Source organism: Cavia porcellus, unplaced genomic scaffold (assembly GCF_034190915.1).
Source record: "Cavia porcellus strain 051 isolate PalLab524CR breed Dunkin Hartley unplaced genomic scaffold, mCavPor4.1 scaffold_4, whole genome shotgun sequence".
Lineage (NCBI taxonomy): Eukaryota > Metazoa > Chordata > Mammalia > Rodentia > Caviidae > Cavia > Cavia porcellus.
Window position 1 is genome coordinate 69,194,258 of NW_026947487.1, and position 25,930 is coordinate 69,220,187.

A 25,930-nucleotide genomic window follows, 5' to 3' on the forward strand; every position below is an offset into this window, starting at 1 on the left:
ATTTTCGTGATTTTTTCCTGCTAAGTATTCATTGTTTAATATAATAAAACTCAAAATTAAAATTAATAATTCATAAAAAGAAATATTCTAAAGAATAAACGTGGTCTGACAGACTCATATTTTTGCATTTTGATAACAAAATTAAGTCTTATTCTCCAGGGTTTAAAATTTCTTAGAAATGTTTACTTGTCTTTCAGAAAACTTGTTATCCAGGTTACTTACAGTCCAAGACTTGACTGTTTACTCTTTGTGTCCATCTTTTTTAGGATTCACTGATCTTTCTGGATGTGTCAATTGATACTATCATTGACATCAGAAAATTTTCATTCCTTACCTTCTCAATTCTGCCCCATTTTCTTTTTTCCTTCTGGGACCCTAGTCACACATACTAAAAAAAAAAAAATTTTTTTTATCAGCCAATGTGTCTGTACAGTCCTTTTTTCCTATTGTCTACTGTATTAGTTGCTGTCGTAAAAATGGTCAGATGAGAATTCTCTTGGTTTCTAGTAACGATGTCATCTAGTCTCTTTGTTGCCATTTTTCACTAATTGAGTTGTGGATACCTAATATGAGAAGCAAGAGATAAATCTTGGTTTCTAGATCATTTTTTTTTTGGACTGGTGACTAAGCTCATAGCACAGATAGTCCTGTATCACCTCAGCACTTTTACAGATTGCAGTTACTCAGATCAAGTCTTTTGATCTCAAATCTTAAACAATTATCCTCTACCTCTAGTATCATTTTTTTTTAATTCCAGGTTTATCTCTGTATCGCCCTGATTTTGTCAAAAGCTCCTAGCACCTTCTTAGCCCATCAACTGCTGGAAACCCTTATAGTATAGTGACCTGAATACCTCACTTCTCTGTTTTCTTTGTTCTCTACTTCAGTCCACAATTGTGCACTGTTGCCAACTCTCTAGTGGTATGAGGGGTCAACCCGAGGCCCTTATATAAGCTGGGTGAGCATTCTGCCACAGCCACACTCCCAGCCCAAAGCAGACTTTTAGAAAAGTTTTCTGAACAGAAAAATGATACCTCTATAATTATTACTTATATATTAATTTTGTATATTATCTATAAACTTCTATTGAAGATTGTAAAACCTTAGCCCTCTTTTAACCCCTCACACATATATGCACGCACACATACACACACACAATTTGTTTCTCTATGTAACACCCACTCCATGAAATCATAAATCTTGGTTAAATTATGTTGAGCATTTAACTTACTATGACAAAATATTCTCTAGCTAGGTTGTACAGTGAACTATGATTATTTTTTATTTTAGATTGAATAATTGCTTTACTTTCTAGCTTGATTTTTAGATCCCTAAACCTCCAAATTATTCCAGTTTAGTATGAGCCAGCAGGTTAGATGTGTCAGCTGCTTATCTAGCATACTCACATCTTGGCTGTGCGATGTCGACCCTGTCTTCCTGGTCTGATATGTGTTGGGTGCTCTGGAGACCTCTGCATGGTTGTTGCCCTCTTGGGTTTTCTTCCCACTCCAACCTGGCGAACTCCTATCATCCTTTTTCCTGTTTTGAGATTTTGTTACTTTCTTCATTTTTTTCTTTCTTCCAACAGAGCTTGTAACTCGGTGGCTCCCTGTTTAAAGGGCACATTTCATTCTTTATAAACCTTGCCTTTTTAAAAAAGCCTTTATTCCTACTTAGTTTTGTTGCTGCTGTGCTTGCATATGACCAGTCTTTTCTTAAATCTTGTAGAATCTTTTCTTTACCTCTGGCTTTCCTTTCACAATGATCTCTGCTAGGTACTTAGCGAGTTCTTGTGTTCTTTAGTTCTCAGAAATTTTCTTATATTACTTATTTGATCATTTTTCCCCCTCCATTTTCTCAGTTCTCTCCTGGAATTCCTGTTAATTGTCTATTAAATCTTCTGGATTGATTTGCTTAATTTTCTTTAGTTTTAACTCCATTTTTTGGTTTTGGTTTTTGTTTCCACCTATTGAGAAATTTCTTCAACTCTCTTTCAAACACCTATTGATTTTTTGTTGTTGTTGTCACATACCATTTTTATTTTCTGGGAACCTTTTCTGTGTACTTTATGTCTTTGTAGATTTCTATTCTTTCATGGATGTAATACTTTCTCTTTTCTGTTTAAGTTCAACTTTTTGATAATTTCTTCCAATTCATTTTTTATGTCTTGATATCTGTCTTTCAAGTTAGAAAATTTCCTTCGGTGCTGGTGATCCTTGGCATTCCATCCATATTTAAGGTTGATGAACTCTGAAACAATGAAAATGATTCAAAGCTCTGTGTAAGGTTGTCATGTTTGTCAGCTGTTAGATGGTTAAGTACTGCTTTTGTACTGAGGACCCCAGAATTATCTATGTCTTTATCCTTGGACCAGTCATTTCCCCTGAAGAGAGACTCCTTTATTCCTGTCTGAACTGTAAGAAGTCATGGAGGAGGGAGTCTGGAATACCTGTCTGTCCGTCTCTCCAGTTCCCTGTAACACTCATACTTCCATTGCAACCTTCCTCTTGCTGTGCCAGATAGCAGCCCTACATAGTCTAAAGTCCTTTGGTTCACCATTACCCAGAGATCAAATGGAAACGAAATAATTGCCCCACTTCATGAAGAGAACATCTACAATCCTAACAATGTTTTCTGCAGACTTCTAACCAGGCCTGCCCTTTTGCAGCACCTGTCTTACCTGGCCTTCAGGAACACGCAAGGTTCTAACTTGTAGCCAGAGGGACCTCTCAGGTGCAGAGCAGCTGGCCTCTTGTTGCCTACTTCTCTGCCGGTGCCGTAAGTTTTAGCTTTCTGTGTTTCTCTAAGTCAGTTCCAAATTATCCATTGCTTTCTCTCTCTCCCCAAATTTTGTTATCATTATTCATTCTGCGGTCCCTTTTCTTTTGTTTTCTTTCTTTTTCTTTTCTTTTTTTTTAGTACCAAAGATCGAACTCATGATTTTGTGCTTGCCAGGCAGCACTTGTGCTGCTGAGCTAAATCCCCAGTCCTCCCTTTTCTTTTCTTTGTTCTTCATTCCTTTAAAAGTGTTACTTTTGTTGGGCTTTGAATAGAGGAGAAATAAATGCCAAGTGTCATGTTCAGAAGTAGAATATTACTGTGGATTGTTCCCCATTGCCTTTTTAATTATCTTTATCATTTGCCTTCATGATAGTCTTAGTTCATGATTCTTAAAAATTCATGTGCCAGGCACTATACTTCTGTAGATTGTCTAGTTTATGCCCCCAGCTACTCACATGAAATGCTATGATTATAATGCCTAAGATAGGGAAATTAGGGCTCAAGAAGCAAACTGATTTATAGAGTTCACACAGCAGTACCAGAAAAAAAAAAACACCTGTGTGTGCCCATGCACATGTGTCCATGCATTAAATTACTATGTATACATATATATGTAATTAGTGGCTAGATGTAAAAGTATTTTGACTTGATATAGAAGCATTTTAGATTGTTTCAGATAAAGGCTATTTCAAAATACAAAATAAAATATTTTAAATGATACATTTTTGGTTATATAGCAGTATGTGTGTGTGTATGTGTATGTGTGTGTGTGTGTATTGTATGCTTGATCTTTACCAATGAAGTACCCAAGATGGGGTAAACAATTTTTAGCACATTGTGACTTTTCTCTTGTTTCCTACTCATCTGTTCCTAATATATTAAATAAATAGTGTTTAATATTCCATTCCTACTACAGTCTTCTAAAACAAATGTAAGTATGAGAAGATGAATTTGGACATATTCAGAATAGTCAATTCAAGCTGAATGAGATCAAGCTTTTATGATTAGCTTTTTCATGTATCTTCTTGGAGACTAGACATAGGAATCATTCAGAAGTTATACATTCTCCTGAATGTTACTAATCTTCCATAATGACTCCTAAGTGTGCCTGTTATGTCCTCAAAGCTATCAGAGGAAATAGCACTTGGATAGGTAAGATGGAGATATAACATTAGAGATATAATTTAGTAGTAAGTTTAGAAACAAAGCTAACACAAAATTATTTCAGAGTAAAAATGTAATAGGAAACTAATAAAATCAGAAATCTTATGTTTAATAGTAGCATAAGTTTGTAGTCTTCTCCTGAAACTAAAAAGTTGAAGAAGGTTTACTCTAAGAACAAGTGTTTCCTAGAAATAGCCTACTGTGTATCCTAAGGATCACAAGATTGGGGCAGGGGACAGCAAGATCCTTTGCTGGGTTCTAGTAACTTCAGGAGGAACTTATGTTCTGTTCTTTGCCATACAATATTTTAGAGTTATTTCTTAGTTATTTTCTGATTTCAAAATGTGTGTTTTGCTCATGTTATAAATAAAAATGCATTCCATATGTAATTTTTTTACATTTTTAAAACATTTCTTTGTCTTTTATAGGCATGTGCCATCACATCTGGCTCCATATGTAATAAACTTATATTAGAATAAATGAACAAAAAGATTACACGACATTCAAATATTGAAAGGAAAGATTGATAACTGACTAAAAAACTAAGTTTCCTTCTTAAAAATCAAAAGGAAATCACAACTAGATTAATATTTCTAATAGATAAAAGATTAATATCTATAATATATAGAATTCTTACATGTGTAGATAAAGAGAGTGCACACTACAAGAAGAGCTTACTAAAGATGTAGATACAAGCTGGGTGTGGTAGTGCATACTAAAATCCCACCTCCTAGCTACTTGAAGGGTGGACAGGGTAATCATAAGTTCAAAGCCAGCCTGTGCAACCTAGCAAGACCCTATCACAAAAGAAAAAGTAACAAGGGCTAAAGATGCATCTCAGTTCAAGATCCTGGGTTCATTTTCCAGTACTACCACCCCCCACACACACATAAAAGTGCATACAAAATTCACAAAGAAGAAATGCAAATTAAAAGTAAATATGAAAATGTTCAAACTTGTTAAAAGTGTTCAAAGCAATAATTACATATTAAAGCAAAAAAGCACTGCCAATTTTACCTATACTAGAGTTAGTAGATAATGGGAAGAGCATAGTTTATTGAGTGCCCCAGTATACACAGTGCTGACCAACAGACACATTGATAATACTTTCTGTTGTTTTTTTTTGAAAAGTCCATGATTTTGTTCTTTTTCTAAATTAATAGACTTAATTTCTTTAGAACAGTTTTAGATATACAGAAAAATAGAGTAGGAACAATATAAAGAGCTCCCATAGACTCCTTGGCCACCATGCCCCTGTCTCCCCTATTATTAAATCTATCTAAAGCATCAAAGTAGGACTGAATACAAGTAGGACTTTGTTGTTGTTGTTGTTATTCCTAACTTGGCACTAATTTGGTGAGATGTGTAGGGCAGTAGTGGCAAACTATGGCGTATGTGTCACAGCAATCACACAGAGCTTCTCTGTCAATTTGCCCTTCTCTGTTGACATGCCAAGCCAAGTCACCCCACCAACGTTTGACAAATTATCAGCATACATACAACAGCAAAGATCACATTAATTATGCAAAAGTATGGCAAATGCACGTTTGCCTTTCAATAAAAAACTGTATCATTGAAAGCTCTGTTACTGTGTTTTTAGGACAAAAGATGTCAAAGTATGAGTTGGTTTTCTTCTAAACTAAAACCTCAATATTCAGGCTTAATTGTCATGTTGGCACTTTGTGATGAATAAGTACATTTTGGGTTACAGTTAGGTGCTCAGTCTCTAAAAGGTTCACCATCACTGATCTAGGGTCAGTGTGAGAACTTTAGTTTCCATCTATATATACACAGCAATTTGGCAGGAACAGATATTCTTGAAGATGCCTTGAGTCCCAATGGCTGGTAATTATATAAGCATCTTATTCTTATTTCTACTCACAGGAGAACCTCAGCAAACATTTGCAAAGAACTAGTAGCCCTACCCTTGACTTTGGCATATAATAATCCAAATTTACAGTATTTACTAGGAATTCCACTGAGTAAAGTAGTCTGGACTTGTTAGCAGTGATAGATAAAGAAAAAGCAGGCACTTATTTTTGAGTAAGTGAAGTATTTTAAGGGTCAGTTGAGCAACTGACTTTCTTTGTCTGTTGAAGAGCCCCACTGGGCTTTCATCTCACTGATGAGCAGATGGCCTGGTAGAAGTGTTGCCGACCACCGCATAGAGTATATGGTCATTTATTTTGGAGTACTGAACCAGTCTTACATACATGAGAAGAATGGTAGGGGAAAAGGACATAGTGGAGGAAAGCTGCCCAACCCCTGCAGCCAGGAAGCAGAGAAGGCAAGAGCCAAGGACAGGAGTGCACCATTCCTGGTCACATCCCAGTGATGTGCCTGCATCTGGGCCCATCTCCTAACAGCACGTTCAGTCATGGGCTCATCAGTGGATGAATCCACCATGAGTGTGGCACCCCTATTGCCTAGTCACTTTCCAAATGCCTCTGAATACATGAGACTTTTGGGGGACATTTCAGATCTAAACCATGATAATGTTTATCTAGCTTCCTTGGTCTTTGATGACCAAGCAGAGGCTAAATATGTACATTGCTGATTTGCTGTGGAGAAATTCCATCATTACTTCTGATTGGGGATTGGTTTGGATTTAGATCTTCAGGCCCTTCTAACCTTGACATTTTTGTAATTTTTATATCAAGCTAAAAGTATGAGTTATGTGTAATGGAGTGTTTAGAGACCATGCTGATTAGACCAAGTCTTTATCTCTATGATTATATTGTGTGTTAGAAGAGCAGCACACATTTCAGAAGTTCAGAAAACGAGGATTAGGATGAGGTCAATGAGAGAATGTTGTTGGACTGATTATGATTAATTATTAAGTGAGTGGTAGAATTGGATAGGTTTTAAAACCCTGTGACCTGGGGCTGGTGTGTAGCTCAGGGCTAGAGTTCTCACCTGTGCAAGGGACCTGCATTTGGTCCCCAGTAATATAAAAAAAAGCCACAAAATATTGGTCTTGTAAAGCACCAATTACTCTTAAAGAACCTGGGTATCATGAAGATGGGGATGATAGTTATATGTATATAGATTGTTAAATTGGTAATTTCTAATAAATGTCAAGGACTTAAACATTTTAACATTATCAAGGCCTATTAAGTAAACTTCCTAGAAGATACAAAGTTCAGGTTACAGCTAAGGTGACTTAAGATTGGAATATGATAACATTTTCCTTACAATCTTAATCACTTTCTTGTCACTGGAATATAATACTTGGCATACACAGCTTAAAGGAAGAGAAGTTCATTTTGGTTCATGGCATAATTTGTGTTCAGCTGGCTCCAAGGCAGAAATCACATGGCAAAGGCCTGTAGCAGAGAAAAAGCTTCTCACGTTGTGGTAACCAGGATGCAGGGAGTGAGGGAAGTGAGGAGCAGAGAAAGAAGTGAGGCCCTTCAGTTCACAGTCAGTGACTGCTTCTTCCAATTAGACTCTACCTCCCTACAGGAAGTCAGCTGTATCACCTCTCCGAGTGCTGAGTTAAAACAAGACCCTACGAAAGTGCTCTCATTCCCTTCCAAATGCTCAGCTCTGAGCACAGCAGAGTTTTGGGGTCCTTCTTGATCAAAACCATAACATTCACCAGGTTTATGAGGTTTTATTGCACACTGGATATTATTGTATGAGGGCTAGGACAAGAACAAATGTTGAGTAAAACTGGATAGTTTTCTAGGAGACAAATGTTTTTATTTATGATTAAGAAACTGTTTCACATATTTATGCTTAAAAGAATGACGTCAAATTTAGTACAGTAATACAATCTAATTTCTGAAACCTCAGGCTCATCATGGCAATTTACAGGTAAGATGACCATTGATACCCTGAAAAGACCATTGTTTACATACTGTGCTTTTAGTTGGACAGCTCCTGAGAGCTTTAGCTCAGTGTTGGATGTAGTTTGGGGTGGGGGTGGAGGGAAACCCAAAATCTAGTGTTTTGTACCACCTTGTGTTAAAGGTGAAAGTGTACAGTGGGGCAGATGCCTCAGCCAAGCAGCTCAGTGACACATTGGGCAGCTTCTGATGGCTGCATTGGCTCCCTCTCCATGGGCCTCCTAGAAGCACATGTGTGTCTTATTCCATCAAGAATGATCACTAGACAGCTCTATGTCAATCTGAAGATCTTAGGTTTTTCTCAAATACCTGCTAATAGAGTTTGAAAATGTTTGTTGAATTCTCTGTATCTCAGTGGTAGAGTGGTTGCCGAAGATGTACAAGGCCCTGAGTTTGATTTTCAGCACTGGGAATTATTGGATGTCTCTTTTCTCACCAGTGAAACTTCAGGGGTAGATTTGTACATTTCTAAAGATTTCTGTAGCTTTCTATTGTCTTATAACATTAGTTCAACCCAAAACAAAGTATCAATATTATTTTTCCCAGAAGTAATTCAGAATATTTAGTAACATGGTAAGGATGTTTACACTACATTGTTAGAATTAAAACTTTTAAAATAAATGTTTATAGTTTGAATATATATACATATATACACATAAACATGCATACAACTGTAAATTAAGTACTCTATTGATTTTTTTTTTTTTTTTTTTGTAGTACCAGAGATTGAACCGAGGACCTTTGCACTGAGTTGCATCCCCAGCCCTTTTTAATTTTCGAGACAGAGTCTCACTAAGTCACTAAGGTGCTAGACGGGGTTTAAACTTTCCAGCCTCTTGCCTCACAATCCCAGAATTCTAGGATTATAGGTGTATGCTGCCAAGCCCAGCTTCTCTATTGATTTTTGATTGGTTATTACTGGCAATCCTTCTGTGCTAAGATTTCAGGTGATTTTTATTTTCCTCTTGCGCTTCCATAATTTCTATTTACCAGTTGAATTAATCTGCTAACAGAAAAAAACAAATCTGAATAAAGAAGGGTCATTATTCTGCACATTGTTTTAACTCAGCACTCGGCAAAGACCGCGGCACTGAAAGAAGACCCTACGAAGGACCTGAAACAGCTTCTGCAGGAGCTGAGAAGCGTGATCAATGAGGAGCCGGCAGTGCAGCTGAGCAAGGCGGAGGACGAGGGGAGAGCGCCGTCACTCGGGGCCTTGTGCGTGGCTGTGTAGGGTGGCACTCAGGAGGGGAAGGCTGTGCATACAGAACTCTTTGGAATGTTGCAGATCAAACAACTTTGGAGAATATCTGAAGTTGTCAGGGGAAGCAAGTAAAAGTGGAGGAGTTGAGCAAAAGAAACAATAGCAAGGGGCTGGGGATTTAGCTCAGCGACATAAGCGCCTGCCTTGCAAGCAGGCAGTCGTGAGTTCGATCCCTGGTACCGATGAAAAACGAAAACGACAAAAAAAAAAAAAAAAAAAAAAGAAACGATAGCAAGAGATACTCACAGTGGAAAGTGTTACTCAGAGTTACATTTCTATAGTAATTTATAATTCCCAGCACAGTTCACATCCTAATCTCATTTGAATATCACAACCACCACCTGAGGCCAAAGTTCATTCATCCCATTTTATAAATGAGAAAAACACCAGTTTCACAGGTTAATTTGATTGTAGCACACACCCTAGGACTCCAAGAGCTTTCTGACATTCCAGGTATGAGCCTGCAGGAAAGACCTTGGTTCCAGTTGTCTTCAGTTAGTAAAAGACCAAAAGGATTCAGCTAGCTCACCCTCAACCTAACTGTAACCCTTAACTCTCTCAGCGAATAGCTGCAGATATCTGTGGTGTTTTCATCTTCTTTTCAAATAATGCTTTTTAAATTGTGTTTTGTGTGATCATTTAGATTAGTTATCTTAAGGCATTTTAATATGGTATATATTTATTTTTAGTATTATAGCCTTTTTTGTAATACTTATTTCTGGTTATGCAGCAGTTACTTAAATGTTCAATTACTATATACTGTCCCAAGATGCCAAAATATTGGCTGGATTTATCTAATTGTTTTTAATATTAATAATAATATCCCTATTGCCTACCATAATTTACATTATCTGAATAACATAATATCAGAAATATTCCACTAACGACTCCTCCATCAAAGAGTATTTTCATTTGAAGAACACTTGCATTCTTGTCATGACTACAGTGTCCCTTCTCAGCCAGGATAGTATTAGCCCTTTTGACAATTATGTAAACTTAGGCATAGGTTAACCTACCTGCTTCTAGAAAGCTAAGGCAAAGCCAGGAGTAAAAGTCCCAGCCACTGGTTCTCAGCACCAGTCATTTTATAGCACTCCCATGCTTCCTTGTCAGCTTTCTAGCACACCAGCCACTAAAGATGCAGTTGAACTGTATTGAACTGCATTGAACAGAAAGATATTTAGTTCTTTCCTTCAAAGGATTTGTTAATTTTTTGTAATCGTGCAAATGACCTGTCACTAAAAACTAAACACCTAGTGCATAAGACTCCAGGGAAAGAAAGCATTTTTGATTTAATAAATTCTACAGGTAGCTTTTTGTTCAATTTTCTTGGAAACCTAAAACCCACAGTTGTCAGGTGTGGTGTACACCTGTAATCCCAGCACTTGGGAGGCTGAGGCAGAAGGATCCTTGCAAGTTTGAAACTAGTCTAGGCTACAAAGTGAGCTCAAGGCCAGCCTAAACTACATAGACTCTGTCTCAAAAAGACAAAAAATAATGAAATAAAATAAAATACAATATTTAAAAAAACAGTTACATTGCTGGGTACGGTGGTGCAAGACTGTGATCAGGACATTGGAGGCTAAGACGGAAGAATCATAAGTTTGAGGCTACCTTGGGCTACATAGTGAGTTCAAGGCCATCTCTGGACTACATAGAAAGAGTGTCTTTATTTTCTTTATTGTTGAGACAAAATACCCAAAATCCAAAGTTAAACAAGGAAAGGTTTATTGTAGCTTACAGTTTATAGAGATTTCAGTTCATAGTTGGCTGGCTCCAAGGCAAGGTGGAATAGCAGAGGGGCATCGCAAGGCAGAAATAGTCCATGGCGAGCAAGCAGGAACAGCAAGGCAGCAACAGTAGCAAGAGAAGCAGACTTTCCTCTCTCCTTTATAGTCAGTCCAGGCTTACACACTGTTGATTGGTGCTGCTCACACTCAGGATAAGGAACACTTGCTCCCAACATCACACCCTGAATCTCAGCATGGCACATCCTAGATCCAGCCATGTCTAAAAAGCCTCACCTATGTCTATGTGAGACTTTGGGGGTCATCTAGAAACAAATCATAACAAAGACCAGGGTCAAAATATGAAACAAACACCACCACCAAAAAACAGAAACAGAAAAGAAAAATGAAACACATATGAGCCATTGGTTTTTTTTTTTTTTTTTTTTTTTTCCTTTTTTTGGTACTGGAATCAAACTCAGGACTTTGTGCTTGCTAGGCAGGTGCTGTACCGCTGAGCCATATCCCTGGCCTCATCCATTGATTATTTTTAAAACATGCAGCTTTGCCAGATGTAGTGGCCCACACCTGTAATCCCAGTATTTGAGACACTGCAGCAAGAGGATCATGAGTTTGAGGCCATTCTGGGCTACATAGTTCAGTGCCAGCCTTAACTACATAGTGAGGTCCTATGTCTCAAAAAAAAAAAAAAAAAAAAAAACTACAAAAAAAATCAAATCTAGAAATTGATCTGCATGTAATTAACTGAATTATATTTGTCTACACAGGGATGATAGGGTAAGAGATTGCATTATGGAATCAAGCCTGAGATCAGACATATGCCATAGGTAAGCACAAGTTATAATTCTGATTAATTAATTTCCCAAGGACATTTATGTGGCCTGGTTAAATGGGATGGTCTGGTTCAGTGATTTTCATAGAACTTGGCAGACATTTTGGTCCATGAAGGAAAACTGTTGTATTTTTAACTGATTCTAAAAAAAGATTTTAAGTAAATTTACAAATTTACTTTTTAGAAATCAACTCTATAAGACATTTTCTGTTTTTTTGCTGATTATATTAGCTTTGTTTCACTATAATGAAATATGTGAAGTAATTAACTTATAAGAGAAAAGGTTTATTTAGCTTATAGTTCTGCAGGTTCTAATCCAATAGGGGGCATGGGTGGTGTGGACTGGATAGCTGAGCTAAGTGCTCACCTCACTATCAAGAAGCAAAAAAGACAAAAAGGATTCAGGATCCTACAGTCTCCTTTGGGTCTTGCTCCCAGTAACCCAAGGATTTCACCTCCTAAAGGCTCTACCACTGTCCAGTAGCGCCCCTTGCTAAGAGCTTCTGGAGGACATTCAGTATCCCAACTGTAGCACAGATGTTTAACTACAGGGAGCTGTGTATTCTTGGGGAGGTAATGATTTTGTCTACATTTACACATATTTTCAATAACTTGATTAACAATTATGAAGAGTGTTCTGGGATATGATGATAATTTCAATGTGAAGTTATAAGAATAATCTTACTGAAAATAGCTGAATTTTTAAGTAAAATCATTAAAAAGAGCAGAAAGCAAGCCAGCTGTGGTTGTACATACTTGTAATCCCAGCACTCAGGAAGCCGAGGGAGGAAGATCACCACAAGTTCGAGGCCAATCTGGGCTACATGGTGAGTTCAAGGCCAACCTGAACTAAGTAGCAAGATCCTGCCTGACAAAACAAAACAGCAAAAAAAAAAAAAAAAAAAGTAGTCCATACCCTGAATAAGATCTTTGAAAGACAACTTAGAATAGACGTTAGCCCAAAAGGCCCAAAATTAACTTGAGATTTAGGGAAGTCGCAGAGGCCGTTGCTTGGAAATGTTGGTAGGTGCTTACTGCCTGCTGCAGTAAGTGTGAGGACCCTTGGACAGGCGCTGAGACACTTCTGACTTGTCATCTGTCTCCTTTACTGCTCTGTTACACTCTGATCAAATTAGTTTTCTCCTGACTCCGTAAAATTCGTATCTTTTATCTTCGAACTTCTCTCTATACTATTTCCTCCACCTGGAAGAGCCCCAAACTCACTTTTTGGAGTCTATGTCTGCTTTTTTTTTTTCCTTTGGTACCAGGGATTGAACTCACGACCACGCACTTGCAAGGCAGGCACTTATGCTGCTGAGCTAAATCCCTGGCAGGAGTCTGTGTGTGAAAGTAATGTTCACATGAATAATTCTGTTTTATCGAAAGAGTCATTCTTTATGACCTAGCTAGCTAGCTAGCAGATGATGTCATTTACCCTGCATAAAAATAAATTGGGCTGAGGGTGTAATTCGGTGGGAAAATGGGTGCTTAGGGTGTTCATGGCCCCAGGTCCAAACCCCAATACCAAAATAAATAAATAAAAAACAAGAATAAATAAATTTCTCTCACAAACCTTGTTAGATGGTAAGAAAGTAATGTGTGCTCTTTAATTTCTTCCATCCTTCTACCAACAGAAGCAACAACTCACTAAGGGATTCCTTGGAAGGCAGCAAGTCAAGTGGAACCCTCAGCAGGTGAGAAGTGATTGTACCAGCCTACAGTTTACTACTATGTGCCAATTCAAAAAGGCAAACTACACCCCCACTCTCCACCCTCACCCCACCCCACCCTACCCCACCTTGCGATGTGCTGGGCCCAAGTACAACAGTGAGTAGAACTTGTGTGGGCTCTGTGTTTGAGCTATTTACAGTCGGAGCTCTGTTCACTGACTGATAGCGTGAAGAAACCTAATTTTTATCTTTCCTATTTTCACAACTCCCCTGTATATCCTCATGGTTTCTGTGTTTGCAAGCTCTGCTTTCAGCTCTGCCACCAGAAGCAATTCAGTGACTATCATTCAGTAAATGAACGGAATCAGATTATACATAGCTTCTCACTGCCTCTCCTACCTGATTACAACACAGAGAACTCAAACCTCTGTAAATATGTTTCTCTCAGCCCAAAACAAATAGTCTTGATTTCCTCCTTTGGTATAACCACTATCAACTACATATTATAATAACCATACTATCGACTATATATTTTTATTTCCCTCTTTTCTGATTGTTTTAGAATCATCTTTTTATCTCATCTGATCTATGTTTCCCATGTGTAGATTAGAAGTGAAGGCTCAGATTACTTAAAAACTTCCCGAGGTCATACATCTTGTAGGCAGAGGAGATAAAGGTTGAACTCAGTCTGGCTGGCTGCAGAGAAGATGCTGTGATCATCACTGTATGCTGCTCTGGGGACCTGGACTGAGTATTCAGGGAGGAGCTCAGTCAGAGGCAAGAGAGGAGCTACTTTTTCGAGGAACTGGTGCTCTCCTGGGACTAGAAAGATCTGCTTCCTTTAGCAGAACGATTCATACTGCTGTCTTATCATGGAAAAAAAATCTACATTCTTAAAAACACTGAACATTGTTTTTACAGTTTAGCAGCTAAATAAAAGACAGCTAGAATCTCATAACTGTGATGTTTCTAATCTGTTGTGGTATTGACCTTCTGGGAACTCCATTGTATATTTGTAAAATGGAGAATTAAAAAGCGAAGAGCAGAGCCAGCATGATGGTACATATCTGTTATTTCAGTGTAGTGTCACAGCAAGGGATTTCCCACAGTGACCCTCCTGTTCTCTGGGGTTCTTGCTCTCACCCTGGTGAGGAATGCAGTGGTGGGGCAAGGCTGACTCAAAGCCAAAGATCCCCTAGTTCATCCAGCCCAGAACAAGGAACTCAGAAAGTGAAAGGAATGTGAAGCAGATTATACATATAATATTGCAAAGGTGGGAACAAAGCCATCAAGCTACAAGTTTGTTTAGCTCCAAAGTGGGGTCTACCTTGCTCTGACCATTTTTATAGGGGTTTAAAGCCAAGCAGTGTCTTAGCCTTTGTTGCTGGAGTAAGCTTGTTGCTACAGAGGGCTAAGGTTTTATGGAGTTTTAGGGGGTTTCCCATATATAAAAAATGGGTTTGTAAGAATAACTGTTCTGCCGGGTATGGTGGCTCAGACCTGTAATCCCAGCAGTTGGGAAGTTGAGGCAGGAGGATCATTGTGAATTCCAGACTAGCCTGGGCTACAAAGTGAGCTCAAGGCCAGCCCGAACTGCATAGTAACACTGCCTCAGAGAGACAAGAAAGAGAGAAAGAAAGAAAGAAAGAAAGAGTAAGAGAGAGAGAAAGAAAGAGAAAAACAAAACTGTTCTGTTCTTCACCTGTAAAGGTTTCACAAAGGGCAATTTGCAATAACTAGGTGGTCATTTCTGTAGCCATCTATCACACCATGTTTGCCATGCCCTATGTCTCTGCCTGTCTCCCCTTCTCACTGTCCCTACATTCCCCCACTCTGACTGGATCATTGTTGTGCTATTGGAAGGGAATAGGTAGAGGTCTTGTCTTTACCCCCTTGAGGATTGATACTTAATTGGCTTTTGGGCTTGTTGCTAGGGGCTTGGTCCTGTGGGCTAATAGGGGAATTGGAGTGGCATGGCAACCTGCACTAGGAAGGGCAGTGTTCCCTGGACAGAGGCAGGTGTCAACACCATAGGCTCTCAGCTCCAAACCACAAAGCTGCTGGAAAACTGCTTGTTGCTTCTAGCCCACAGAGCCTGCATTTTCTATCTTCTAAAAAAGGCATGTCATTTTGAGCTGACTTTTGAATGTCTTAAGAAATTTTTGATGTGCTATAAGGTTTGGGTTTTTTGCATATGGATATCCAGTTATTCCAGTTTACTTATTAAAGGTACAATCCTTTCTCTATTTAATTGCTTTTTCATCCTTGCCAGAAATCAATTCTCTGTTATGTGGGTATCTATTTTGGTACTTCGTCTTGGTACTTTGGTGGTTTGTCTATCTTGATATCAATGCCATTTTGTCAGGATCGGTGTAACTTTGTGATAAATCATGGGGTTGGGGAAGTTTGAAGCTCTAATTTTGTTACTTTATCAAATTTGTTTAGATTATTCTGAGTCTTTTGTATTTCTAAAGAAATGTAAGAATCAAAGTGTTAATCTTTATGAAAAATAATGTTGGCATTTTGATAAGGAATTATATTTTCTGATCTTTATTATTTCTTTATTTTTTGTTTTATTCTGTCTTTTGTTTTTAATTTCTTAAAGATATGAGAATATTTTATAACTTTCTTCTTTTCTAAAAATGTACTTGGTGTTTAAAACAAATGATAAAAAAGGCTTGAGTCTTTTAACCTTTCCCAGGGGCAAGTTCAAGCCCAGCTTGGGTAACTTAACAGCGTAGCCAGATCCTTTCTCAAAATAGTAAAAATATTTTAAAAAGAGCCAGGGAAATAGCTCAGTTTGAGGGCCCTGGGTTCAATCACCTGTAATAGACACAGATGCACACACACATAAATCTTGTATTACAGTGACAGTAACTTTAATCTCACAGAACCCCCTGAAAGACAGCTAGCTACCTTGAAAACTCTTATAATAGTCTCTGATACCCAACCTACAGAAACCTATGTGGTTTATTTTAACTTATTGATTTGATTAAACTTTAAAGTTTTATAAATATAACTGCTAAGGCTAAGAGAATTTTGTTGTTTTGTTTCGTTTTGTTTTACTTTTGAGGCAGGGTCTCACTACCAGGCTAGCCTTGAGCTTGATTATTAATCAAATTATTAATCAAACTATTAATCAAATGGCCCAGGCTGGTTTAACTCATGGCAATCTTCCTGCTTTAGTCTCCCAAGTGCTGGAATTACAGTCATGAGCTACCACACCTGGTCGTGTTGTTGTTATTGTCTTTCGTTTCTTTGTTTTTAAATAAGTCATTAAGATTATTATTCTTAGAATCCATGAAAAAAGAGATTTGGGTGTATAGCTATTATTACACAAAAATGGATTTTCTAGCCAAGATTATATATTATTCCTTTCATCCTGAAAAGTGTTCATGGACACTGAATACAAAAAGATAGAGCAACTCTGTATCTCCCTTGTGGGTATTCAGGACTTGTGTGGTTAGGGTCATGTTTGCCAGCCCAGGGGTGTCATTTCAGCCCCTCACATGTGCCAGGTGCCTGGCTTCTGTCTACAGCTCTCAGGCTGTGTGTGAACCAGAAGGCTCACGTTACCATTCTTATGTTTCTAGGGAGCCGGTCACGTTACATGTTGCCCTGGAAGATCCATCCAACTGCTTCACATACCCTTCTACAGGTGAGTTTCCAATGTAAACAAAGAAATGAAGCCTGCTTAGACCCCTCCTGTGCTCCTGTTTTCATGAACATGAAGCCCAGTCCTGACCTAGCCCATGAGTCCCATTAACTCTGGGCTTGTTTCCTGCCTCTGCTCTTTTCATCTATCTGTGTTGTCCATTCTTGAACTCTTTCTGAGCTGCCTGGCTGCTTCCCTCCACCACTACCAAAAAAAAAAAAAAAAAAAAAAAAAAAGTGGAAGGAAGGAAAGGAAAGGAAAAGATAAAACAATAGACATGACTGAGATCCTAGCCATAGAGAAATTTACACAAAGGAAATTGTTCAAACCAGGACAGAAAACAATTACAAGATGTGTTAGTTTTAGTAGGCAATGAAAAACCGACACATAATTCATTTTCTTACAGAACAGAACAAAATAATTGGAAAAGAATGAAGCCAAAAATAATAGTTATTCAACAAAAATATAGTTATAAATCTGGGGAATAATAATGTAAGTAGAGCTGGACATGGTAGTGCACTAGGGAGGCTGAGGCAGAAGAATCACAGTCAATTCGAGGCCTGCTTAGGTTATATAATGAGTTCAAGACCAGCCTGAACTGTGTAGGGAGACCCTGTCTCAAAACAAAACATGTGGGCATGGTTGCACACTCCTGTAATCCCAGCACTCAGGAGGCTGAAGCAGGAAGATCATTGCAAGTTTGCTACAAAGTGAGTCCAAGGCCAGCCTGAACTTCATAGTGAGACTATGTCTCAAAAATAAAACAAAACAAAACAAAAAAACATTCAGGCCACTGCAGTTTTTTAGTAGGAAAAAAAAAGACAAGATAGGAATTTCTGTGAAAAACTGGAAAAAAAATAGAAATCTAACATTAAAAGTGCAATTTCTTTTTTTTTCTTTTTTTTTTTTTTTTTGTCTTTCTGAGATACGGTCTCCCTGTGCAGTTCAGGCAGGCCTTGAGCTCACTTTGTAGCCCAGGCTAGTCTTGAACTTGCAATGGTTCTGCTGCCTCAGCCTCCCGAGTGCTGGGATTACAGGTGTGAGCCACCACATCCAGCTAAAAAATGCAATTTCTAAAATTACGGGCTTACTGAGGGAATTAACTACATTATTGTGAAAGTTTTACTTCTTCAGAGATGCAGTATATTATTTTTAATGAATTCTGACTTTTACGCTTGTTTTTACAAAATTGTAGCAAGCCCACCTGTGAAAAATTCAGCTTCTCGATCATTTGCTTCCCCTAAAAAGTCTCCAGTACATTCGCTGCTCACAAGTTCAGCTGAAGAGTCAGTGGATTCCACACCACAGTACAGATCCACCAAAACTGTCCCCTCACCTGATTCTGTTAAAGGTAAGATTCTGCCTGATACTGCTGATGGGACTGATCGATTCCTTATTCTTCTGATTTGTAAAGTCTTTTCAGTGCTCACGGTCAATAAACTTGTGCATGCTATTCTCTAATAGCATGCCAGCTAACTTACACAGTCTTGTTTAAATAAAATAGCTCTATGTACACATATGTAAAATGTAGGAATTAGATGTAAAGGTTCTATTTTTCTCTGCAATGAATAAGGAACATTTTCCCCTCTATTAAATAGGATTATAGGTCTTTTATGTACCATGACTGACTTTTCTGTCTTACCTATATTCTTTTTTTAAAAATTTTATTTAAAAGGAAAAAGAGAAAAACACAAAACAAAACAAAGCGGTGTAAGGGTACACGTAATACAGAACTACAAAAAAAAAAAACCGTAAGAAATCACCAGTTAATAGATTACATATTATCATCTTAGAAATAGTTGCTCAAATCACAGTATCAAAGAATACAAAGTGGACATTCAAACAGTGAGACTGCAAACAGTTGTGTTCAATGATCCAACAAAAAACATTAATATGGTCAGTTATTTAACACCCCTAAACACACTTGCTGTTGTATCCTTTAGAGCTCTTTTTTTTTTCCCTCTCTTTTTTACAACAAAATTTACACATTTTGGGTTTTATTGCTCCTTAGTTCTTATTACTTTCTTGGAGGAGGAGAATAAAGTCAAATATGGCAATACAAAGCTGTTAGTCAAAACCAAGGATAGACATAGCACATGATGTAAAACTGAGTACAAGGTTATCAACAATGGTTATCAACGATGTCTCTTGTTTCCTTAAAAAGAATTGTCTATCTCATTAGATATTATAAAGTTGAACAAAACAGTAGAGAACAAGACCAATAAAACTTAGGCATTGTAAACATTACAGGACTTCCAAAGGAAACAATAGTCAAACCAGAATGGGCATCTTAGTGAATCTTATTGCCTTCAAAGTAGTTGCCTATACACTCAAACTTGATACTATCATACAGAATGGAACAGAGTCTAATCAGTCAAAACAAGATCGTGGGAGTATTACAGGACTTCAAAACAAGTTAATAGGAAATCAAAAAAAGTTACTATTATATATCCTGCTAATTTTTTAAATTTTTCCCCTTAATTAAAACAAACATAAGAAATAACTAAATAATTTTTTTAAAGAATAAGGGAGAGATTGAGATAAAACAGGACATAACAATATAACAATACAGGTCAAAGCATGACTGTTTCAGCAACCTAGTGCTTCACCACCAAATAACCCGACTTAATAGTAGTTACCATAGTGTCTGTCTTTTTCCTTGGAATATTTGAATAAAACTTTATATACTATAGCTTCAAATATTTCCATATCAAGAAGCCCAGTATAAAGCCTTTCCAATTAATAAGTGAAAACTTTATAAGGCTTCAAGGCCACATAATGGGGAATCATGATTACCACATATTTTTATATATTTGAATCATTACTTACATTAGGGAAACTATTCGGTATTCACACATGCGAGATTGATATTTGAATCATTACTTACATTAGGGAAACTATTCAGTATTCACACATGCGAGATTGATTTATTTCACTTATGAGTATGGTCTCAAGCTGCGCCCATTTATTGATAAATATCTCAATGTGATCCTTCTTTATAGCTGAATAATACTCCATTGTATAGAAATACCACAACTTTTTATGTGCACTTATGTTTATAGCAGCACAATTTGTAATTTCCAGATCTTGGAAACAACCCAAGTGTCCATCAACTGAGGAATGGATAAAAAAGTTGTGGTATTTCTATACAATGGAGTATTATTCAGCTATAAAGAAGGATCACATTGAGATACTTACCTATATTCTTTAAAGCACACTCTCCTTCAGTCTCTGCATGTCTAGGTACTAATGTTTATGATACAATGTTGTCAAATTTCTCATTTTTAATTTTTTGAGGAAGGCACTGGGGATGGAACCTAGAGCTACTCTAATGCTGAGCTATGAAGAGAATAAAACCAAATGAGACAAAATAGAGTCAATCAAAACAAAAAGATGAACATGGTACATGACTTAAAAACAAAATACACGGAGATCAATAATGGCTACCATAATGCCTCTTGTTATCTTCAAGAGAATTTCCCATATCATTAGGCATAATAAAATTGAACAAAACAATACAGAACAAAACCAATAAAAACAAAACATTGGCGACCTTATAGGACTTCAAAAGGAGGTAATAGTCAAAGCAGAATGGGTATCGTAGTGAATCTTACTGTCTTCAAAATAGTTGCCTGTACCTCCCTACAGACTTGATACTATCAAACATAACAGAATAGAATAAAATCAGTTAAAACAAAACAGTGAAAGCAATACAGGACTTCAAATCAAGCTAAAGGAAATCAAAAATGGTTACCATAATATATCCTGCTATCTTTGCAATAGCTGTCCATGCCATCAAATCTAATACAAGTAGACAAACTAGAACAGAATATAACCAAACTAAACAGAACAATGAAAACAATGTGTGTTTCAAATCATAATAACAGATTAACAATGGCCACTGCCTTCCATTTTTAGACAAGTTCTTCCCTTTCACTTTCACAGGGTGCATTGTACATTTTGGATACCACTAATTCCTTTAGCTTTCATACTAGGGAGGCAACACAGTATTCACCTATATGACTCTGAACCCTTTTACCCCTGAGCATGATCTCAAGTTGTATCCATTTACCTACAAGAGCCTCAAGGTTTTCTTTCTTTATAGCTGAGTAGTTTTCTGTTGCATAAAAGTGTTATAGCTTTCTAACCAATCTGCAGCTGATGGGAAAGCTACCCCTACTTTTTCCTGGTTCCCTGTCACATAGAGCATTGTTTTCTTATCTTTGACTTTCAGTCTAAAAACCCCCTTTCAGGGTAAATGTATTTCTTATATAGAGCAAATTGATGGACCCTATCTCCTGATCCACTTTGCCTGTCTTTCTTTTTATTGGTGAATCAAGGCCGTCGTTATTAGTGATTATAGCTAATCTTCTCTGCCTCATCTCTTCCATGCTATTTTTCTGCCTTTGTTTGTCTACTTTTCCCCTTTATTCCACTAGACAGTTCAGTGAGCCTCCTCTGCCACTGTTCCTGAAGCCATGGTCTTTTTTCTCTCTCAAGAATGTCCTTCAGTATTTTTTGTTGGGTTAGTTTAGTGGTCATGAACTCCCCCAGTTCCTCTTTGTCACGGAAGCATCTTGTTTCTCCATTAATTTTGAAAGATAGTTTTTTAGGGTGCATCAATCTGGGTTGGAGGTTATTTTCTTTCAGGACCTGGAATACTTCACTCTAGCGTCTTCTTGATTTGATGGTTTGTGTCGAGAAGTCTGCCGTGATTCTGATGGGTTTTCCTTTAGACGTGATCTGTTTCTTTTCTCTGACAGCTTTTAATATTCTGTTCTTGTATTCAATTTCTGGGATCTTGATTATTATATGTCTGGGTGTAGATCTATTTTGGTTATAGCTGGCTAGAGTTCTGTATGTCTTACTTAATCTGAATATCATTTCCTTTTCCTATGCTTGGGAAGTTTTCTTTAATTATTTCTATAAATAACTTTTGTATTTCATTTGTGTTTACTCCTGCTTCTTCACTCAACATTTTTTATTCTTAAGTTATAGTTCCTCTTGGCATCTTCTAGCATTTGTATTGTTACTTCCTGGTTCCTTGTTATTTTTAAGAAATCTTTCCTTTTGTGATCGCAAGTTGCAAACCTGTCTTCAAGGTTTGATAGTTTATCTTTAGTTTCTTTCAAGCAGTTTTGCCAGCTTTCAATGGAGTTTTTAATTTCCTGGTAATCTGTTTGAATCTGTTTCATGTATTCTAAATCTTTTTTATATTCTTCATTGAAGGTTTCCCTCATTTTTCTGTGGTCCTCTATCCTTCCATCTGTGCCTTCTTTAGAGGTGCTTAGCAATTCTTTTATTATGTTTCTCATTTCTTCTTTTACCTGAGACTATATTTCTGTTTTAAGTTCTTTAATAGCTTCTTGAAGTTGTTTCTTTATTTCAGTTGCTGTTGCTTCAGAAACTGCAGCTGTGTGACTCCTGATCTCTTCCACGTTTATATCTCCTGGACCAGTACTGCTTGGGTTGGAGGCCAGAGGCCGCCTTTTGCTTCTTTCTCTTGTCATGTTCCTGGTTTCATCTGTACAAGTGGGTAGTGGGGTCCCTGGCACTTCCTGTGTTGGCTATAATCTCTCTGAAGTGAGACTTTGATTTTTCTAGCCTGTGCTGGCTAGGGATATCTGATGGTGACCACTGGGTATGTTGTTGCAGGGCTGTTGGTGGCTGGTGGAGTGCGAGCAGGTACAGAGCAGGCTGGTGCCTCCCTAGCTGGTTAACTGCAGGGAGCCCTCACCAAGTTAGTAATGTGTAGGGTGGGTGGAGCTGATTTGGGATAGCTTTAAGGAAACCTCGGCAGCGGCCGTTGGATTGTGCACAGGGGCAGAACTCAGTCCAAGCAGTTTCCACCAGTCTGCTCCAAGCTAGGAGGGACTGAATTAATCCAGCTGCAGTTCTGGCTCCAGGCTTATTCTTTCCAACTTCAAAATGGTGCCTGGCCAATTACCCACTCCCGGGGGAGGACTGAATCCCCCACACTCACCACCAGCCAATGCAGTTCTCTGGTCTGCTGCTCCCCTCTGCCACCATGTCTCCCTGGAGAGGCCTTCGGGCTTGCCAGCCACCAGCTTCACTGTGAGCATGTGTCTCCAGGTTCCAGCAGTGCTTCTCTCACAATGGTTCCAGCTCCAGATGAAAGTGCCGCCAGCTACCACCTTCTTCTGTTTAAATTTTTTCTTTTCTTTTTTTTTTTTTTTTTATTCTTTCTGTGGACTTCAATTTTCACTCTAGGTTCTTCCTGGGTCAAGGGATTCACTTCCTTCCTTCTTGTCTTCTCCAGAATGCTATATTCCAGCATCTGGACTGTTTCCTCCCAGAGAAGCTGTTTACTCTGCTGCTTACTGTTTGGCCATCTTCCCAGGATCCTTCCCCTTTTTATTTTTATTTTGACAAGGGTCTTGCTAAGTTGTGCATTGCTGGCCTTGAGCTTGGGAGCCGGTTACCTCAGCTTCCCTCAGTGCTGGAATTATTGGCATGAACCTTTGTACTTAGCTTCTTTTTTAAAATCCTAAGTTCATGTGTTATTTGATAAGATGAGTAAAAGAATTATTTGATTTCCACGAAGTGCCTGATAAATACATGAATGTTAAATGTAAGTATGTTAACTTAAAATGTCTCTCTCATGTATGACCATGACCAAGTCACAGCAGTGCCCTGTGGCTTCATCCCATTGATGAGGAGAAACCAGGTGAGTTATCATATTGCTGTCAAGTTGGTATTTAGTCTTTTGAAATTCTATGCTGTGCACATTTCTAGATCCTAAAAAATGTAAATCAGAACTTAATCACATTTTTAGTAGGTTTTTAACTTTTTGCATTGTTTTTCCTTCTCATGTCTCGAAGCTATTCATTTATATATAACTTAAAATTTTAAAGTAAAAATCATTTCACTTGATCTTAGCCAAAAGGCTGAGAAACAATAAAAGTATCAAATTACTTATCTCATGAGGCAATGGTCACTGCTGCAGTAGACCATGCTGCTTGTCTCCTTGGTATAACGTTTGTGTTACATGAGAACATGGCATGTTGCTCTCCATCAAACATATATTTCATATCACTCATGTGAAAAATCTACAAAATTGTGCCTTCTCTTGAATTAAAAGTGTCTATATAATTGCCTTTAATATTAATATCTGTAATGAAAGATGTATTTGATAGGAAAATGAGCCAGCAAAATGTTTTTGTCGACATTATATAGTTATTCAGGGTTATCAAATTAAAATCTTTGAGTATTGGAGATATATCTCACCTAGCATGTTCAACACCCTACATATTCAATCTCCAGCACCACAAAAGGAAAAAAACAAGAATTGAAATCTTTGACTCATCAAATTAAGTACTTTTACAGATTGGCAAAATTTTTCTTACTTATTGGCAAATATTTTCATGCCTAGATCCTCCTCAATTCCTACAGCCATGTTTGTTGTAGGTTCCCTGAGGCATCATACAGCACTCTTCTGTCAACAGGACCATGCTCATTCAGGTGGCAGCACCTGGCATAGATGCCACACACTCCAAAGTGGTGCCAATGTCTGAGTTAGGTCCGGCTTCCACACACCCTAGGCTTGCAGAAGTCTTCAGGTTTGCTCTGACCACTGACCACTGCTGAGTGGCATCACACTGGAAGTATTCTTCTCCCCCAGCCCATTTATTCCTCTGTAGCTAAATAATAGTGAATTGGATTGTTTTGAAACAAAAATCAGATAGGCCAGTGATACAATGTTTAGACAAGAGACCTTTTCTTCATTTTAAAAGTGTTAAAAGTTTAAAGTTCTTTAATCTGTATTTAGATATCAAATAGACTTTTAATATCACATCTAAGCAATTTTCTAATAGATCCACAGTCTCCGCCACTAGAAACAACAGGGAAAACATGCAGGAAACTTCAGAACAGACTGGAAAGCTTGCAAACCCTGGTAGAAGATTTGCAGCTGAAAAACCAAGGTACAATGTGCATTTTTGGAGAGGGCTTGTTGTTTATAATACTTCCTTTCCCTTCAGTATAAGCCTCTGGTCTGTTGTCCCATTCAAAAGGTATTGAATTAGCAATTCAGAAACCTTACTCAAAACATGAGGATTCGAGCCCTAATGTGTGGAACTCTGGGCAGGTCATCCTGCTGTACTGTTAACAGCCCTCATCTAGGGCTGAGTACCTTTTCATGTGGAACTTTCACACACACACACACACACACACACACACACACACACACTTTGTTATTCCTGTTGCCTCTAGACAAGCATTTGTATGATAGTCGCCAAGGTAGAATTACAATCCATGGTCCAAAAACAAAATAACTGGACTGGAGATACAGCTCAATGGCACAGGGGCCTCCTGGAAAGCACAAGATCCTGAGTTTGATCCTGATACCAAAAGCAAAACAAAATGAAACAAAACAACTGTTATTTAGTTGACATGTAATGTAAATGAACAATAAAGGCAGAGGAGACTATAACACCTAGTGAATCACACAAAAAAATCACATCTAAAACTACTAAAGCCGCTGAAACGGAAGCGCATAGAATCACAGTGATGGGCAGGCCTCTGGCTCAAGGTCTAAGCACTGTGGATATGGGAGAGCTATTGTATTTCCTCCTTTTCTGACATAATGTCTTGAATCTGGGAGTCTTTGTCAGAGAGACCCATATTAGAGTACATATGTTATTCTACCTTTCCATCCCTAGATAATGTGAGTTGCTAGGTAAATGGAAAGAAACACTTTTCTTTTCTTTTCTTTTCTTTTTTTAATCGGTATCGGGGATCGAACTCACGACTGCCTGCTTGCAAGGCAGGTGCTTATGCCACTGAGCTAAATCCCCAGCCCAACAAACACTTTTATAAGAATATTTATAAAGTAAATTTGGTCTTGTTGCTAATGAGAGTTGCTGCAAGCATTTACTGAGCACTTCCTGGGGCCCTGTGGTTTCTCCCTGTGGTCCTCAGTGACCCTGGGAGATGGGTGTTGCTG

General features: G+C 37.9%; 1 protein-coding gene across 12 annotated transcripts in view; it reads left to right on the plus strand.

Moving 5' to 3' along the window:
- Nucleotides 1–25,930, plus strand: part of Ccdc158 (coiled-coil domain containing 158) — a 90,088-nt gene that overhangs the window by 62,086 nt on the left and 2,072 nt on the right. For 9 of the 12 annotated variants that reach the window (XM_063247232.1, XM_063247231.1, XM_003477569.5 and 6 more), the window contains 6 exons: nt 8,866–9,014; nt 11,576–11,635; nt 13,275–13,334; nt 16,904–16,968; nt 18,161–18,316; nt 24,801–24,908. In XM_063247232.1, coding sequence (XP_063103302.1) covers nt 8,866–9,014; nt 11,576–11,635; nt 13,275–13,334; nt 16,904–16,968; nt 18,161–18,316; nt 24,801–24,908 — 598 coding nt within the window. Of the gene's footprint in view, nt 1–8,865; nt 9,015–11,575; nt 11,636–13,274; nt 13,335–16,903; nt 16,969–18,160; nt 18,317–24,800; nt 24,909–25,930 lie in introns of those variants that run through there. The other 3 variants (XM_023560626.2, XR_010046951.1, XR_010046952.1) reach the window with 3 other exon arrangements.